At 36.0% G+C, this 17,389-nt stretch overlaps 1 protein-coding gene across 3 annotated transcripts in view; it reads right to left on the bottom strand.

Moving 5' to 3' along the window:
• LOC125233001 (homeobox protein homothorax) overlaps positions 1-17,389 on the bottom strand; it is a 430,647-nt gene that overhangs the window by 64,943 nt on the left and 348,315 nt on the right. For all 3 annotated transcript variants that reach the window (XM_048138864.1, XM_048138865.1, XM_048138867.1), the window contains one exon: positions 10,099-10,175. In XM_048138864.1, coding sequence (XP_047994821.1) covers positions 10,099-10,175 — 77 coding nt within the window. The remainder of the gene's footprint in view (positions 1-10,098; positions 10,176-17,389) is intronic.

Below are 17,389 nucleotides of genomic sequence, written 5' to 3'. Positions count from 1 at the left end.
GTCCCGTGTACAGCGACCTTGACTTACAAATTAATTCTGACACAAATGCTGTAACGGTAAATCCAAAGGTTGTTTACTCTTGGATAAAGCGAACCGTAAGAATGTACTCCAGTTAGCACTTTATTGTTACGTTATGAGTGATGCCGACCCGTCTGGGGTCCGGGCCAGTGACAGCGGGCTTAAATCGCTGACGCTTATGAGATATTAGCGGTGTAATAGATACACTAAGCTTCAAGAATTGGGTTTGCGCGATTTTAAGTCAAAGGTAAATAATTGTCTATGTACTAGCTGCAAAAGGGCGTGGCGAATTTATCAATGGATTCATTCATAATTTATCCATGCAATTTTGCAGCTGATAGTACATATGCTTTTATCTCTGTAGCTAACTGTAGGTACACAATGTTTATTCAATACATATCTTATTTTGTGTTTATTAGCTTCCTTTGAGTCAAAGTCAAACGCATAAACATACGAGGCTAGAATCAATTTTCTGTTTGTTGTCAAAACGCATAGCATTTACTAAAATCTTGTAACTATTGCTCTGCATTCATGAATAAGAAAGAAATTAGAACTGCTTTGTAACATTCAGTTTTATCGACTTTTCTTCCAAGTTTGGTTTCCAAATCGCTTCTAAAAACGCTATTACAAAAAGGTTTTATTTCCCCGCTGTCAGTCGGCCATACCCTCTCCGTTTACGAGCTACGTTTTACGGCCTGCGAATTACGCATTGGGACAGGTCGGGTCTTTTAAGGTCTTGTAGCTACTGACAGACGCTCATAGTCGTCATGGTTTGAGGAAATGTGGCAGGGGCTTTACCGACAGAATATGTTGAAACTGCTCGATGCTGCTCGGTCGGGTCTTTTTTGCCTTGTAGCTACTATACTCACTCATAAATATACCCCCTTATTCATAAACGTATTCTAAACTTATCAAGCCGATAAAGTTCGTTTGTCCCTTTCCGACGTATTGGTGTGATAGAAAAGGACAAACGAACTTTATCGGCTTGATAACTTTAGAATAAGTTTATGAATAAGGAGGATAATCTAGGTATGGTTGTAACTTCAGAAGACGTTATTTAATAACGTATAGTATTTTTATAAACTGAAATACTCATACTCATACTCATTTATTTATAATATTGTTACATATTACACGTCACAATTGATTTAGGTACATATTGAATTATTATATGGTATATTAAAATTAAAATTATTATATTAGTATTCGTAGTTACTCTCCGAGGTACCCGTCGAAATTTCTCTAGTGTATGTTATCTCTGAAGACTAGGCGCCTTTGACCAACTCTAAGGGCGAGCAATTTGTGCTTGCACCTCCTATATGAATCCTTTTGCAGGATTACGATATAGCGATTATTTAATTAAATAATTTGATTTGTTCCCTACATCTATAGTATTTTTGTCTGGTTATCAGTGAGATAATCCTCCAATATAGTCTGTACGTGTAGAACTTAGTCAACGTGTAAGAATATCCCGTGTGCGTGTTTATTGCGATCCTGCCTAATCCCACTAATCTCAGCTTGACGGGTTTGGTTCCGGATGTAACTTAAGTTGGGCATTTGTGTTTTGTCCTACCATTCTTAGTTCTGAATATCATGTAATTACATACATACAGTCACGCCTGTGTCCCATAAAGGGGTAGGCAGAGCACATGAAACTACTAAAGCTTCAGTGCCACTCTTGGCAAATAAGGGGTCGAAAGAAAACGAAGCTGTGGCATTGCAGTGACAGGTTGCCAGCCTCTCGCCTACGCCACAATTTAACCCATATCCCATAGTCGCCTTTTACGACACCCACGAGAAGAAAGGGGGTGGTGAAATTCTTAACCCGTTACCACACAGGTAATTATTATCATGTAATTATTTTATCGTAAATACTTGTGTGTGCTGGGCTAAAACTACGTAAATAGTCGAATAATCTAAGGTTCAGCGTCGACAGGTCCACATCGCATGCATTTTAGTATTCTGTGTAGGAAGTCAAACAAGTTCGTCCACTGATTCCGTACCGTACGTACTTTAATGCGTAGTTGTGGACGCTATGCAATGCGTCCCATGTTTACAATATGGCCATGTTGACGCTACTTTAATTTTGACGCTGGATATTTGTACCTAATAATATCTTCCCCGGGTAATAGCAAAGACATATATAATTTTGTATAGACAGATAAAGTCTAAGAAAAAACGTAGGTACCTCAGAGAAATCTTCTACATCTTTGGTTGTTTCTTGATAAGATACATTAAGAATATAACTGTCAAAGCTGAGGTTCAAAAGTTATAAGTCTGTGTCGAGAGGTGGCCGTCTCTGTGGCTACTTATTGTGCTTGTACTAGTAACTCTCTATATACTCGATCTTCTTTGGTAATAGCAAAGAGGATCAAGTAGTATAGAGAGTTACTGTCAAAGTAAAATAATTATGTAATCACTGTGCATATACTGCCATCTCTCGAAACAAGCTTAAAACTTTTAAACCTCAGGTTTGACAATTTGGCCCATATTCTTAGCTTGATATGTGTTAAAATGTCAAATATTAATATTAGCGTCATCTAGCCAAGCGTCACTCTGTCCGTTTTCACATTATCCGATCCGATATCGGATGTCGGAAGGATTTCAATAGAATGAATCCAAGATGGCGCCTGTAATGTATGGGATATTGGGCCGACATCCGATATCGGATCGGATAATGTGAAAACGCACTAAGGTGTAACGCCATTTCGGCCCTTTTCTATATGGTTCTGAGGTACCTACGTGTTTTTCTTAAACTGTTGCTGTCTAGTGTCTATACGGAGTTACCTATGTCTTTGGCAAGAGGTAGGTATCGTCCCTTTATTTTGATGCTGTATGTTCTCTCTGTACCTAATACCTACCTTCCCTGAATTCAGGTCTATCTCCCAGCTATTGTAGGATCCAATTCCACGGGAGACGGGCCTATTGTCCTGCGAGGGCTATTCTGAAGTAATTGATAGTGTATTGTGCTTTGATATAGTATTGGCCAGTTTGTTACTATGATGGCTGCATGGAAATTAGGTTTGATATGCGAAGCTGTATTGTCAATCCGTAGTAACCGTAGTTACGTTGAAGGGCATGTGCGTATGGATAAGCATTATGATATTATTATTGGTATTAAGTTGCCAAACGTATAGAAAGAATCTATCTAATATACTCATTGGCTTTTTCGAAAAGACGTAGTTGAAGTATGCCTGCTACCATGTATTTATAAATAAATAAATAAAATAAATTTGATGATTATATGAACATATCTATTATATACTCGTTTATTTTCAAGGGTGCTAAAATATGCACAGGTACTGGACAGTCTATGGATTGCCAATTTACAATAAAGCCAAATAAAAGAAGACATTGGAATAACGTACCGTATTTTTTCGAAAAGTTTAATTTAATTAAACAAAACAAATGGAACCGGGGGATATCTGTACTATCAGCAAAACACTCCGATAATTCGAAAATAGAATCACGAGGGATGAATATAAATTTAAAATGTCCCTCCTTATCAATTACAAGTACCAGGCTCCCAACAATGAGAAGAGACGTTTCCTTATTCCTATTCTTTGCCGAATTTGCATCTTCATATAATCACAATTAGGGGCGCGCTCATTAATTCGACAGGGTCCCGGAGGCGGAACGCGTACAGTCGTTTCAATTTGATAAAGGCAAGATACAACCTTGTCGTATAATTACGACGTTTGCATCAATGTTATGTGCTAACTAACCGTTACATTCAATATTGGATTGGAATGGTGTACTTAGAAAAGGTGAATAAATTAACAAAGACTATACGAATAGACATTTTCACAAAGAGTTTATGTTCTTAAGACGGAAAAACGTAGAAAAGTTCGTATGAAGGAGGACCTATGATTTTCGTCCACAGAACACCCCACTAGAAGCCAAATGCAAGCGATATTGTTCGAGACGCAAATCACCAATCCTTGCGGGGTGAGGCGGGCGCGCACGGTGCTGCCATTGGTCGTTTCAAATAATGGCGCGCCTTTATGATTAGCAGTAGGGATGGGAATGGGACATGTCTATTATAGACAATGGTACCGGTACCAGTACTGTGGTGAATTTGTTTTGCAACAAATTATAATTAAATTATAATAAGGCCTAGTTACCCTTCGGGTTGGAAGGTCAGATGGCAGTCGCTTTCATAAATCTAGTGCCTACGCCAAATCTTGGTAGTAGTTTCCAAAGCGGACCCCAGGCTCCCATGAGCCGTGGCGAATGCCGATGCCGGGATAACGCAAGGAGGATGATAATTGTGATAGCATCTCAATAAAAATCATTCTAGTAACTAATAACTAAACTGTGCATTTTTACTTACGTTTACTAAGTTAAATAACCAACTAAATATTCTAAACTAATCAATGAACTAAATACCACTACAGACTCTACAGATTCTAGATAATTATTCACTATTACAAATCTGCTTTCTTTTATATTTCATAAAATAGTAGCACATGGTACGAACGGCAGTACGAAGTTCCCGCAACAGACATAAACTAACATGGCCCCATGCCTAGTCGTTTACGTGAAAGGGATAGCATATCACATTGTTAACTCGGTAAAGAGGGATGGACGCGCCTCGGCGCCGCTCAGCACAACCATATTGACCAGTATAAATGAACTCCGCGGACAATAAACAATATTCAACAAAATAATTAATTTGACTTAACTGTGGAATGTTGTTCCATCTTTTTTACATGTAGAAGTGTTAGAAGACTTGCCACACCACTTTATGCTGTAAGAGACCATTGTTTGCAACCAAAATTGATTATTTAAGATTTTTTCCCGAGCGGACACGGACACTGTTAGCGGGTCGTATACTTGGGCGCTACTGATCGGTGTCGCACGCGTTCAAACTTTTATAAACCTGATTTGTCGTATGCTTGGTGACCGCGAGTCGCCCTGTAAGGGCCATCTTGTTGTATTGATCTGTGTTTTCGTCAAAATCTGGAATAGTGTAATAATATCTATAGGAGATGCAATATTCTTCGTTGTATATTTTATTGCCACGATAGAGATAAGCATTGGCCAAGAATATGTAAAAAAACTTTAAAAGCTTAAATCGACATTGCGAATTTCTAAACTAGCAATGAGATATCATAATTTACACATAAATCCTAAAACTCATATAACGAATGACACATTAAACCACAAAATACCCTAAAATGCACGTCTTATGCAAATAGTTAATTTAGAGATACGATACCAGAACAACATAAATCGACGGTAGCATTAATAAAATATTTACTCTGTTATAGCTCTCAAGAGAGAGCAATCATCTAGGGATCCCTAACACTACCTAACAGACCCTATGTGGACTTGAAAAGTGCCACGAAAATCTACTGTACTCCTAAGATCACACGGTGGATTTTTGATTGAAGTATCTCATGCACTTGGGCAAAGAGTGTAATGTTTTAAATGCTGTAGATCTGGACACCTGTTTATACAAGGGAGCAACCCTTCCTTAATGGTTTTAGTGTTAGTAAAAATATTTAACTCAGAATTAATATTTCAAGTGTTTGACCGGGTGTGAATTCTTGATTTACGTGTAATAGGATTTTAAAAGGGTTGGGTTCGTTTGATGAAATTTGTAGTAGGCGAAATTGAAATTTTGGGTTTCATTGTTTTTAGGGAGTTGATTGCGAATTCAAACGGTATTTACTTAAATGTTTTGAAAATATATGACAAGATAATATGACTGGAATTGCAGTGAAAAGGTATAAGATGAAATAATCACTTTCTATTAGTTTAGATATTGCTATGTGAAGTTTTATTAACAAAATTCATCTTTATTTTTACTTTTTTCTCAAAAATCGTATCTGTGTCAGCGAAAACTGTCATTTTCATCATATTTTGCTGGACTTAAGTCATCGTCAAAGTTGAGTGCATACCCAATGTAAAATTTATACAGGCAAACAAATGATTTACAAAATCCGTTAGGTGTTTTTCCGTTAAAACTTTTGTCAATAACAGCATAAGTTTTTAAGATGTCGATGTTATCTCCACTTTCCACATTAGAAGATTGACACCACAGAGCCATAATTACCAGTTTAATGGTATAGCGGGACCCGAGACAGGGAGACAAAGCCCCGGCGACCTCCGACCCCGTCACTCAATCTCTAGATTCGTGAGGTCTTCAAATAATAATGTGCTTTTAGATGCGGTAAAATGTCTTTGGCATTTTAAAGAAGAAATTTTTGAGCATAATTTTTGATTAGAATTACAAGGTTTGAAGTTTTCTTTAAGTAGATATAACTCTACACTGCGAATAACAACTTCATCCGTTATGAGAAACAAAACTATGTTTTAGTAAATATAAATGTTTTAAAAGAGCTACAGAGGAGGTTATAAAGTTTCTTGACATCCTGTCCTTGAAATCTTATAAAGCACTAGGAAATTCAGATATACTAAAGCTGAAATTTAATAAAATATCTCTCTAAATTACTCTCATACTAGTACTTTTGGCTATTAGATACTTATATTATCCTGGATCTGACTAGATGGACTTCACCTAAGTATGTGGACAACCGGGCACATAAAAATCGGTGTCTTCAATCAGAAATTATGACTTCTAAGCCATTCAATCCAGTAACAACTAACACATCCAAACCGGTTGATATATTTAGCTGCAGATTGTATAGGCTCGCCTGCGGCGATGTCCGAGTCATTAAAGTATAATGGGCACCTAACATAATAATATTATCTGTACGTGTAGCTGACAATGAGCCGAGTTCATTAACTTTGTATCAAGATTTATCGGCGGTGTTCCTCGTAGGTGAATATGATCCAACATCCTGGTAGATATAGTGCCTATTACATATATGTATATTACACCTATCCCTAATACATACTCGTATGTACCACGTGCATAGTTTAAGTGCAAAATGTAGTTTCGTAGAGAAGTGGGAGTCATTTAAATGACGCCATTCTGTTAGAGTAAATGGTCGATGCCAATGTCTCAAGCCATACTAAAAGTTGATAGCGGTTTAATTTTTTGAACTATCTTTTTAGTTACATTCAATATGAAGTTGTCAAGGCCAGATTTTGATAGTTCAGGCGCATTGTTCGTACAAGTTATTTAGATCTACATATCTATAGGTTTGAACCTTAAGCCTGCTTATACGTTTTTTTTAATTATAAATGGGCTTACTCTTGGCCACAGACTAGCCAAAGGCAAAGACGTGGCCTACGATGGAGTGAGCTCGCCCAGAAGATGTCTATGCCATATATGATTGTGACCAAAAGCTATATATTTATAATTAAAATAAGAATGGTCCCTAAACTCACCGGTTGAAGTGGTATCATTGAAGCCATCGAGAGCCACTCCACTCGAAAGCTACTTATAACACTTCCGCCGAATAGACGCTAATTACAATAATATTATCTTTATATTTAGGAATCTGCGAGATTAAGATACTGAGTTTAATTGTCTGTGCATGACTTGCGCTTTTTTGCTTTAGCCAACATTTTTACACATTTTAAGTGTAGTCATTCGCTCTTAAATATAGAAATATAGAGGGTATTATATTTAAACGTTTCGTAAAAAAAAACATACATTTATATACATGACATGCTGGTATGGGGCCCATTTCTCGAAGCTACACGTGGTAGGTTTTACAAGTGGTAGTCAATGTCTAATATGACAAGTTGAATAGAGACTTCCTCTTGTAACTTGTAACTTTCAGTTTTGAGAAATGGGCCACTGGTCTTACTCGTTTTTTTTTTAATTATTATAAGTGGGCTTACTCTTGGCCACAGACTAGCCAAAGGCACAGACGTGGCCTACGATGGAGTGAGCTCGCCCAGAAGATGCCTGTTCAGTGTTCACTCTTGATTTGAAGGTTAATCAATAAAAATAATTATCATTAAAAAAACTCAAACAAATAGGTTTTCAGATATTCAAAGATTTTCAAAATTACCAATTGGCTAAAAAACTTGATTTAAAATAAACATCGTTAAAGGTCGGTATTAACCGAACAGGAACAATGCACTTTTTGTCATTCGCAACAAAAAGGCGCACCTACACGCAAATTCACTCATACGATTTCCCTAAACAGATAAAATCTCTATGTTCGAAAAAAAAGGCGCGAATTGAAGTCGGCCATTTTAGGGCTGACAGTATCGGGGGCCATTCCTCGCGCATTTTATGATTCCGCCGCGACACCCACTCGGGTTTATATGGACATGCAGACCGTTTGAGTGGTAATTTACTACTGTAATGCGGCCTTCGTGCTTCGTACTTGTGGGTTAAGTGGACAAAATTAATAATAATATTAAGATCGTATTGGTAGTTCGCTGATAACGGAATGGCATTAACTCTAACTATTCAGGTTAGTCGCATAGGCAGTTTTAACTATTTTTATATGCGAGATGAGCGGACGGTGCGAAGTCTTGCTATTTAAATAGGTCGTTCTGCTACCAGTTAAAACTGATCATGGTTAGAACGATTACTTACATTTATTTAGAACAAAACCTTCTTTATTCAAGAAACAATTTGTAAATATGCTGATATTTACATAGCAAAAGTAGGAGGAGACTGCCAACGCTTGGTCCAACCTATTCTGACTTAAAAAAGGTTAAAGTTAAAGAAAAGTTATAGAGAGCGTCTTAAATTACTGTTTACGAAATATATCGTTTCCTTACTCTTGGTCCTGACTACGGTGAAATTTAAGAAAGCCCATTTTACCCATCACAACATAATCAAATTTTCCAAAAAATATCATCGCAGTGACAGGAAATCTTGCCTAGTGCCAAGGAAAAAAAAACCTAGAGCATCTTCAACCATTATAGAACACAGAAATCAGGTCCGCCCGCTCATTACCAGGCGCACTAATGCAGTAACTGCCAACGTCGCGCTCGTAAACCGCGCGTTTTACGCGCGCCAATGATCACCTCCGTAACTGACCCGGGAATAGATGCCATTTGACATGTAACGGTATCGTTTGAAGACGTTATTGATGAGAGCAAGTGACAAGACGGGCGTAGATTTGTGAGAATTTGTCGAAGAATTTTCTATTTGTGGTCCAGATGACTCAATAATCATAGATGATGTTATTAAAGTGTGCCATTAAGAATTCAATATCAAAACGAAAATTTGAGAGTGTCTATAGACATACCCACGTTAGCAGGAAAGTCAACAACTAACTCTAAGCGCCTACAATATTTTAACATGTTGCCTTTTTCTACTGAAAAAGTACCAGAGTATTCATAAAGTTACATCGATTGCTGTTGATATCTTAGAATTTAAATTCACTTCTGAGTATTGTGGAGCGTCATTTTATCACAAAAATACGACAGAAAGTCCTCAAAAACGTAATAACAAATTGCCGAACACCAGGCTATCATGATCGAATAAGATGTCGAACTGTCACTCCTCACATTTTATAGATCCGGTCGCGTGTCTCCTTGTCCCGAATCGTGGCAATCGTGGCTCCGCGGGGAGTCACTTTTCCGTACGTTTAGTTACCTTGGCAAAATTTCGTATTAATTTACGATGCAAGCATTTGCATATTACGAGGTGTTTTTGACATTCATTGCAATTAATATTTGCTGTCATATTGAAATATGAGTAAGCGATTTGCTAACTTTCTTCTAGTTCTCTATCGGACAACTTGTCGTAATGTTTCTGAGTAAATCGTGTAATTTAATCGAGCGAATAATTATTGGTTTTACAAAACGCTAATTGAAATTTAAATGCATGGAAATGATCACGATATTTTTTACATTTTTCATTCCGACGTTTTGAAATTAAAAACTTATACCTTTACGATACACAATTTTTGAACCCTCGTGAAACATACTACGTTACGTATTTTTATTCACTCGTGTAATATGTATCTGTAAGCATATATTTCCATCATTAGGTACCAATTTTCTATTTCTTTAGACTTCGAAAGAAATAAATGGGCTTACTCATGACCACAGACAAGCCGAAACAAAGACGTGGCCTACGATAGAGAAAGCTCGCCCAGAGGATGCCTCTGTTCACCCCTGATTTGGAAGCTGTTGGGAAGACTTTGCAAAATTGTAAAAAACCATGTATTTTGATTAATTTCTAGGACTCACCAATTATTTACTTGTAGTATCGTTAACCCTGTGTCCTGTGCTAGTTGCTTCTTTTGGTCTTCTGAGGGGTACGGGTGCTGCAACAAACAAAGATCCATATAACTCCAAAACTAACGTCTTTATTTAAAAAAAATACTACACATTCAGGAAAATATACGGCTTTAATAAGAAATAGGCCCAAATATTGGGATCAAATATCAGTCCTTAATTGATACCACGTTTTCTATAATGTTAAAAATTATTAGAACAATTGGCGTTTATTGTTATTTTAGACACGCATTTATTTACTATAGAAATATACAGTCGCCATCAGATGTATCGGAGCAGTCAAGGCTCGCAAAAATATCTGAATACTCTTTATCACCTTGACAACAGAGGCGTGTTCAGATCTTTTTGCGGCGATATATCTTTACAACATACCTTTGGAATGATATAAGTAGAGTCCATTATTGTCATTTTATCGCGAGCAATAAAATTCAAATACAAAACCTGTGCAACCCATTCTATGCATTTTAAGAGAATCCCAGAATCCGTGGGAACATTAAAAAGGACAATAAAACCCGGGGTCGGATTTAACGCGGACCTTAAGTGTAAACAAATTCGATCTAGCACTAATTACGGGCTTTTTCCAACACTGTTAAAAAGTTAGAATCGCACTCAATGTCTAATGAGCTAATTCAATTGGGATCGGGATGCAAATTGGATTGGATGTGAGTGCAGTTTCTGAATCGGGCTTGATTGCATTTTGTTTTTGCAAGTTTGGTGAGTAAAAAGCTTTGTGAAAAATAGTTTTTTGGGGTGCGAACAAGTTCGTTGTTAAAGAACATTTTCTTTTTAGATTTCGTGTTTTAACATAATTTGTAGTTGCTAGATAGGTCATATAATTCTATCAAGTTCAAGCGGATGTACGATTAGAGGTAATATTTAAATGTAGGCTTCTTTATTCTCATAAAAAAGAAGATTTCAAAAAATGTGAAAACGAACGGTACATTCGCATATTTAAATGAGAAAAAGGAAACAAAAAAAAAATAAAGACACGAATTTATATAATTTTGAAAATATGCCTTTTAGTATTGCAAAATGTGCCCTTTGATCGTATCTTAAAACTTTCTCCAAAATTGTCATATTTATTCGTAAATAATGCCAGTCAACTGATTCACGTATGGTTTTATGGTCCCATATCTTTGGTATGATGACGGAAACATTCATAAAATTACTTTATGGTCGAGTGTGTCATCGCGCTCAAATTAAAAGAAGTCAATTTTTTTACCATTTTTTAAATATTCCGCTGCAATAAATTGGCTAAATTGATCATGAATTTGCAAAGCATAATTTACATTTATCACGATTATTATCATATTTCAGTGTATAACTTTCAAATTCCAGATACTTATACGTATTAACGTACCTAAATACAGATTTATTGTAGTACGTGAGCATTTTCGCGAGAAGAATCACTAAAAATATTTTTTCTAAGGTAGGCAAATTTTATGTTTTTCCTACACAGAATCACGCTCCCTTTCGATTTAGGACATAAAACAAGAGACAAAAAAATGGTCCCAAAATTTCCTATTATTTTACTCTCCACTTTGTAACTGCTGTACGTACAAAGTATTTGAAAATGGTAACAAAGTGGAAAAATTAAATCTGGGACGCTTTTTTCCGCCTAGTAGGATAGAAAGGGCTCGTGATTCTGAGTAGGAAAAACCTAAATGGTCTGATTCTAAGTTGCTAATTACATTTTTAGTAGTAGGAAAAATATCAGTGAAAATATTATCTATACAGGTGGCACTAGTGGCAGTCACTCTAGTAGGCTCCATAAAAATATGATTGAGATTACATGATTTGAAAAGATTCAACAATCTGATACTTATTGTTGAATTTTCCAAGATATTTACATTAAAGTCGCCGCATATAAGTATTTTTTTACTAGAAGATGATATTTTAAGTAGCACAGATTCCATAATTTTTTCAAAAGTTTCAAAATTACTTAATGGCGGCCTATACACACAGACAACAATAAATTGCTCCAATTCTACAGCACTTAGTTCTATAGTCCGTTCAACAGACATGGAAACGATATCCTTACGTTCCTTAAATTGTAACTGGCTATTTATTATAATTAACGACCCACCATGTATGGAACTATGTCTGGTGAACGAACTTGCCACCTGGTGATTATTAAATTGAGGCATTAATTCATTGTTTTTTAACCAGTGTTCAGTAATACATAAAATGTCTACATAAAATTCGTTCATGAATAGTTCAATTTGTAAATCTTTTCCTCTAATACATTGAATATTTTGATGCACCAGGTGGATATACTTTCCTTGCTCACAGTATTGATTCTTATAGTTACTTAAAATTAAATTGCCAGAGACAGAATCTTTTGTCTTAGAAGCTAGTTTAAATCATTGGTTATGACTGGAACCAATTCCAAGTTCATACTTTGCTGCTCAATAGGAGCAGAGTTGTCTGCCAAATTCTTGGCAGAAATGTCAAATAAATAGGATAGCGATAAAGCTATTTGTCTTTTATAATAATTTGAAAGGTAACATTTACCTTTAGTCAAAATCACCATAGGCATATGGTATTTACTAACAAATTTGTTAGTGTCAATTATGCTAACCTTACTACTATATGTACAAAGATTATATAAAGCTACATTCAACTTATGTCTAGTGTTATTTTCTTTTTTTTCTGCCTCTGAAATCTGGTTACAATAGGGGAATGTAAAGAAAATAATTTCATGCACTGCCAATGAGTTTAATTGTTCATAATATTTTACTAAATTATTTTTGTTTACATTACCCCTATTCCCCATAAAGATAAGCAGTGTTGTCTTACAATTGATATTACTGTCATTTAAAATTTGTTTAATGATATTTTCAAAGCTGCTATGAGGCAGACAGTTATTGATTGTACTAAGTCCCTTTAAGTAAAAATTTAAAAATGAGCTCATATTGCTCCCAATCTCATCACAGTACATAACAACATTAGGTTTAGGTGTGCTTTGTTGTGAAGTGTGGAAGGGGCCATTATCATTCATTTGCCCCTGCGGTAAACTGTCACACAGGCTTGGGTCAAGCGCACTGGTCGACAAATCTCCAGTCACTTGCTTACATGCACATGCCTGGGCATTTGTCAACGACTCAAACCGCTCTGAATTATGCTTAATCTGGGATATTAAATCATCCATGGCTAAAGAATATTCACTAATAACTTTTTTGAACTCTCATTTATTACATCTAAAGATTTTATTGAATCCTCTAGGCTTTGAATTTTTAACTTTAATGCCTGTGTGTCAGTTTCATACTGTAATCTACTGTGTTCTAACTGAGCTGTATACAAATCTAACTTATCTACTAAACTTATATTAACTTTACAAAATCTCAATTTTTTAAAAAACAATTTATTAATTTTTGACATCTTTTGATTTTTTTTGATCAGTTTATTTAATTTTATATACTTCTTTAGTTTGTTTCCGCTGCAATTTACTAACCTTGGTGTAGTGGCATCATTGGTTAAATCTGTAGTTACTGAAGGGTATTCAATTGCTGCGGTAACCAACTGTGGTGCAGGCCGGACCAGTTCCTCGAACAAGGTCTGAGTGTGTGCCGCAGCTGCTTGGTTTTGGGCCTCCCGTAGCTCGTAGATGTGTTCGTGGGCGTCGTGCAGTGCTCTCTCCAATGAGTCGATGTCTTTCAGGGCCTGTTCATATGCAGCATTACACTCCATAAACCTGTCAACCGTCTCCTGAAGCCGGGCCCGCTCCGAGTTTACATTATTAAAATCACTCTCTAGTGTACACAGTTCCTTTTTAACCGACTTCAAAAAAGGAGGAGGTTCTCAATTCGACTGAATGTTTTTTTTTTTTTTTTTTTTTTTTTTTTTTTTTTTTTGTATGTATGTTACTCGATATCTCCGAGAATCGTGGACCGATTTTCAAAATTTTTTTTTTGATCGAACGGGTATAACCCCGAGATGGTCCCATTGGCACCAAGTCAGGGTCTGGTGATGGGATCTTGGAGAAATCGAGGGAACTCTTCAAATGTTATAGGCACATGTAATGTTTTTAGTGTATTTTTCAAAGGTACACCAGTATTTACGCCTGACGGTAGTAATTTTATGTGGCTGAGCTGATGATGGAAGGTCAACTCCTCAATGGTTAGGAGTTAAAGGATAATTCTTTCACTACTGTACATATATTCGGACTGATACATATAATATCACTAGGAACCACTAAAAATCAACAAATAAATTTACTTTTTAACAAAAAATAAAACCGCCTTCAAAAATAAGCGCGTTACAAAACACTGAGAAACTAAAAAGCAAAAAATAATAAACCTTTGAATTCAGATTTCTTATCGTATTGCAATAATCTAAACATCCAAATTATAAACAAATCAATTATTTTTGGAGTCGGTACCAGCCTGTGTATGGTTGGGTGGGGCAAACAGGCAATAGCAAGGCGACGAACAGGTCTGGTACCGACCACAAAAATAATTGATTTGTTTATAATTTGGATGTTTAGATTATTGCAATACGATAAGAAATCTGAATTCAAAGGTTTATTATTTTTTGCTTTTTAGTTTCTCAGTGTTTTGTAACGCGCTTATTTTTGAAGGCGGTTTTATTTTTTGTTAAAAAGTAAATTTTTTAACTTATCGTTTTTATCAATTACCAATAATAGCTCCTTCTCACTGTCTTCTCTTTCACTGAGCAATTGAGCACTAAACTCCTTGGATTGTTTTAATTCCAGCAAGGTAAGTTGGAGCTTATCACACTTCTCAGGCTCCTGCTGGAGAGCCGCTGCTGCAGCGGCGGCAGCTGCTCTGCGTGTTTGCATTGTAAATGGGTTTTTAAAAGAATTAAACACAAAACAAAGCAAGGAATTGCCTACTCAAGCTCAGCGGTTACTTACATGAAATAATGACGTTTCACTATGCCTACACTTGTTCTAGCCTTGTACAATGATTAACACTGAAAAAGAAACACAATCGGTACTAACTAGTGATAATAAGACTCAGAAAGTGTACAAAGGCGAACAGATATTTCAAATTTATAACCTATAACGGCTACAAACCTGAGACATCAAAGACACTTGTAAACGTCACTAAAGCACTTCACTACTTATATTTATACAAAACTTAATGTTAAATATACTAATTTCACGCTTTAAATACTAATTAATACTTAAAATATGCTTAAAAAATAATTATTTCAAAGGGACCTAGCAAAATCAGCTGCTTATCGTTTGACAGCCAGGGTTGCCATCGACCGGTTTCGCGAAAAAGCCCACAACATATAATACTATTGACAGAATATTGATAAAAGTATGTTTTGTCGAAAGTAAAGTTCTGGCCGCTACGCTAAACGAAGTTACCGCTTGCACTCCGTCAAACAGAAAATCACATTGGTATACACAATACACACATTGGCCAGTAAATAAGAAAGCCTCAGATCAGCTCCGCCTTGGTCGCCAATGAGTATTTAACATGGTCTGGTCTGAGTCATCTACTATTCTAAAACTAGACCAAATAATTAATTTAATGTATTCTACTTTTAATAATATAATTATGATCCTATGTTGATCGCAAAATAAATTAATGAAATGAAGAGGAAATAGAAATATTACGTAAACGAAATTCCCTCGCGGAAAACAAACTATCTAATTTACAAGATCAGTGGACAACCCTTTGACAAACAGTATATTAGTAAATGTATCCAAGACACCTTTATTGTTAGTTGGCGCACCGGCGGGAATCGAACCCCGTTAATAATTTATACACACGTGACTGGGTTCTACTAGGGTCGCATGAAATAGAGGGAGGTCTCTGGAGCCCGCAAAAAGCTGAGGTATTCCACTTGCGAGCCAAGCAAGAGCCAGACGAAGGTTTTTATATATAAATCTATCTACACACATCTATAACATAATTATGTTGATACCAACATATAATATGTATCGAAAACTGCTAGATTTCTAAAGAAACAATTCAAGGATGAACTTAAATACGTTATTTCAACGTATGAAAACACATTAACATTATAGACAATATTCATTTTGATGGGCTTGACTGCGTTGGCAGGGTCGCCATGTGTGTTGATGGATTAAATAAACTGTTTGAATTGAAGACCTGCCTAATTTTGATACCTATTCCATTCTTCACCAAATGTAAAAATACCTTACAATAATACTACTGAATGTCACCTTATTCTGGTTTGGTTTCTAAAACTAAAACAGCTCTCGCGCGCAAAGAAGACTGTTCAGCTACGTTCCTACGACTGACCAAACGCTTCGCCGAACTTAACCATCATAAGTAACACGTATGTCCAAATAGTTACACTGCTCTCTAGCTCTAAATACACTGCTTTTCTAAGGTGATACATAGTATAGTGTGGCGCTAGTAAAGTTAGGTTAGGACTTACAATTTTGCGGGACGGTGAAAGTTAGTTCAGAATAGTGAATAACTTTTGGCTTTAGTAATTTAGGGGCTATTATAATTACATACGTGTCCTTTCAACTTGGCTAACCGATTTTGGCGGGAGGAATTATTGTGTGTAACTATTGTTTGGAATGTGAACCACAGCTATATTTTCAGATTTTTGAGGTTCTATTATGAGAAAAGAAGATTTAAAAAATTATGCTCATAAGTAGATTGCAATACACGCAACTCTTTAGAAGAAAATTGTGAGTGTGCACGGGAAAACGTCCCACTTAGTCGATTGCTATGCTATAAAGCCGCTTTGTCAGTTTATTCATATAAAGATACTCACAATTTACGAACTTTAGGTTTCCTTTAAATAAAGACCTATTCATCTACATTTTGTTCAACTTTCCTTTCCTCCTTGTTTTTTTTATACCACATGATGGCAAAGAAGCATTGGGCCCGCCTGATGGTAAGCAGTCACCGTAACCTATGGACGCTTGCAACTTTAGAAATTCTGTCAAAATGAAATGTATGCAAACTACCCATTTTGAACTGGCAATAAAGGTGATTTCATACATACGAGATGGCTTATTATCTTGTAAAGTCACTTACACGTCGCCTGAAGGGTGAGACCCTTCACTTTGACGTTACCTATTTGATTATTTTTATTCTAGTAACCCCGTGAATTGTGTGGTAAAAAATGTTCCGGATTTTTTATAAAAATAAACGGATGTTTTAAAGTAAAAATACTACAAAAAAAAACTGCATTTATGCCTTGTCTACCAATACTTACGCTTTGATAATTAAAAAAGTTTTTTTTAATGGTTGAAAGAAAAGTAAAAAGAATACAATTTGAGAAA

Source organism: Leguminivora glycinivorella, chromosome 13, assembly GCF_023078275.1.
Source record: "Leguminivora glycinivorella isolate SPB_JAAS2020 chromosome 13, LegGlyc_1.1, whole genome shotgun sequence".
Taxonomy (NCBI): domain Eukaryota; kingdom Metazoa; phylum Arthropoda; class Insecta; order Lepidoptera; family Tortricidae; genus Leguminivora; species Leguminivora glycinivorella.
Note: the sequence above shows the minus strand (reverse complement) of the source record. Positions and strands in the feature narration are given on the sequence as shown.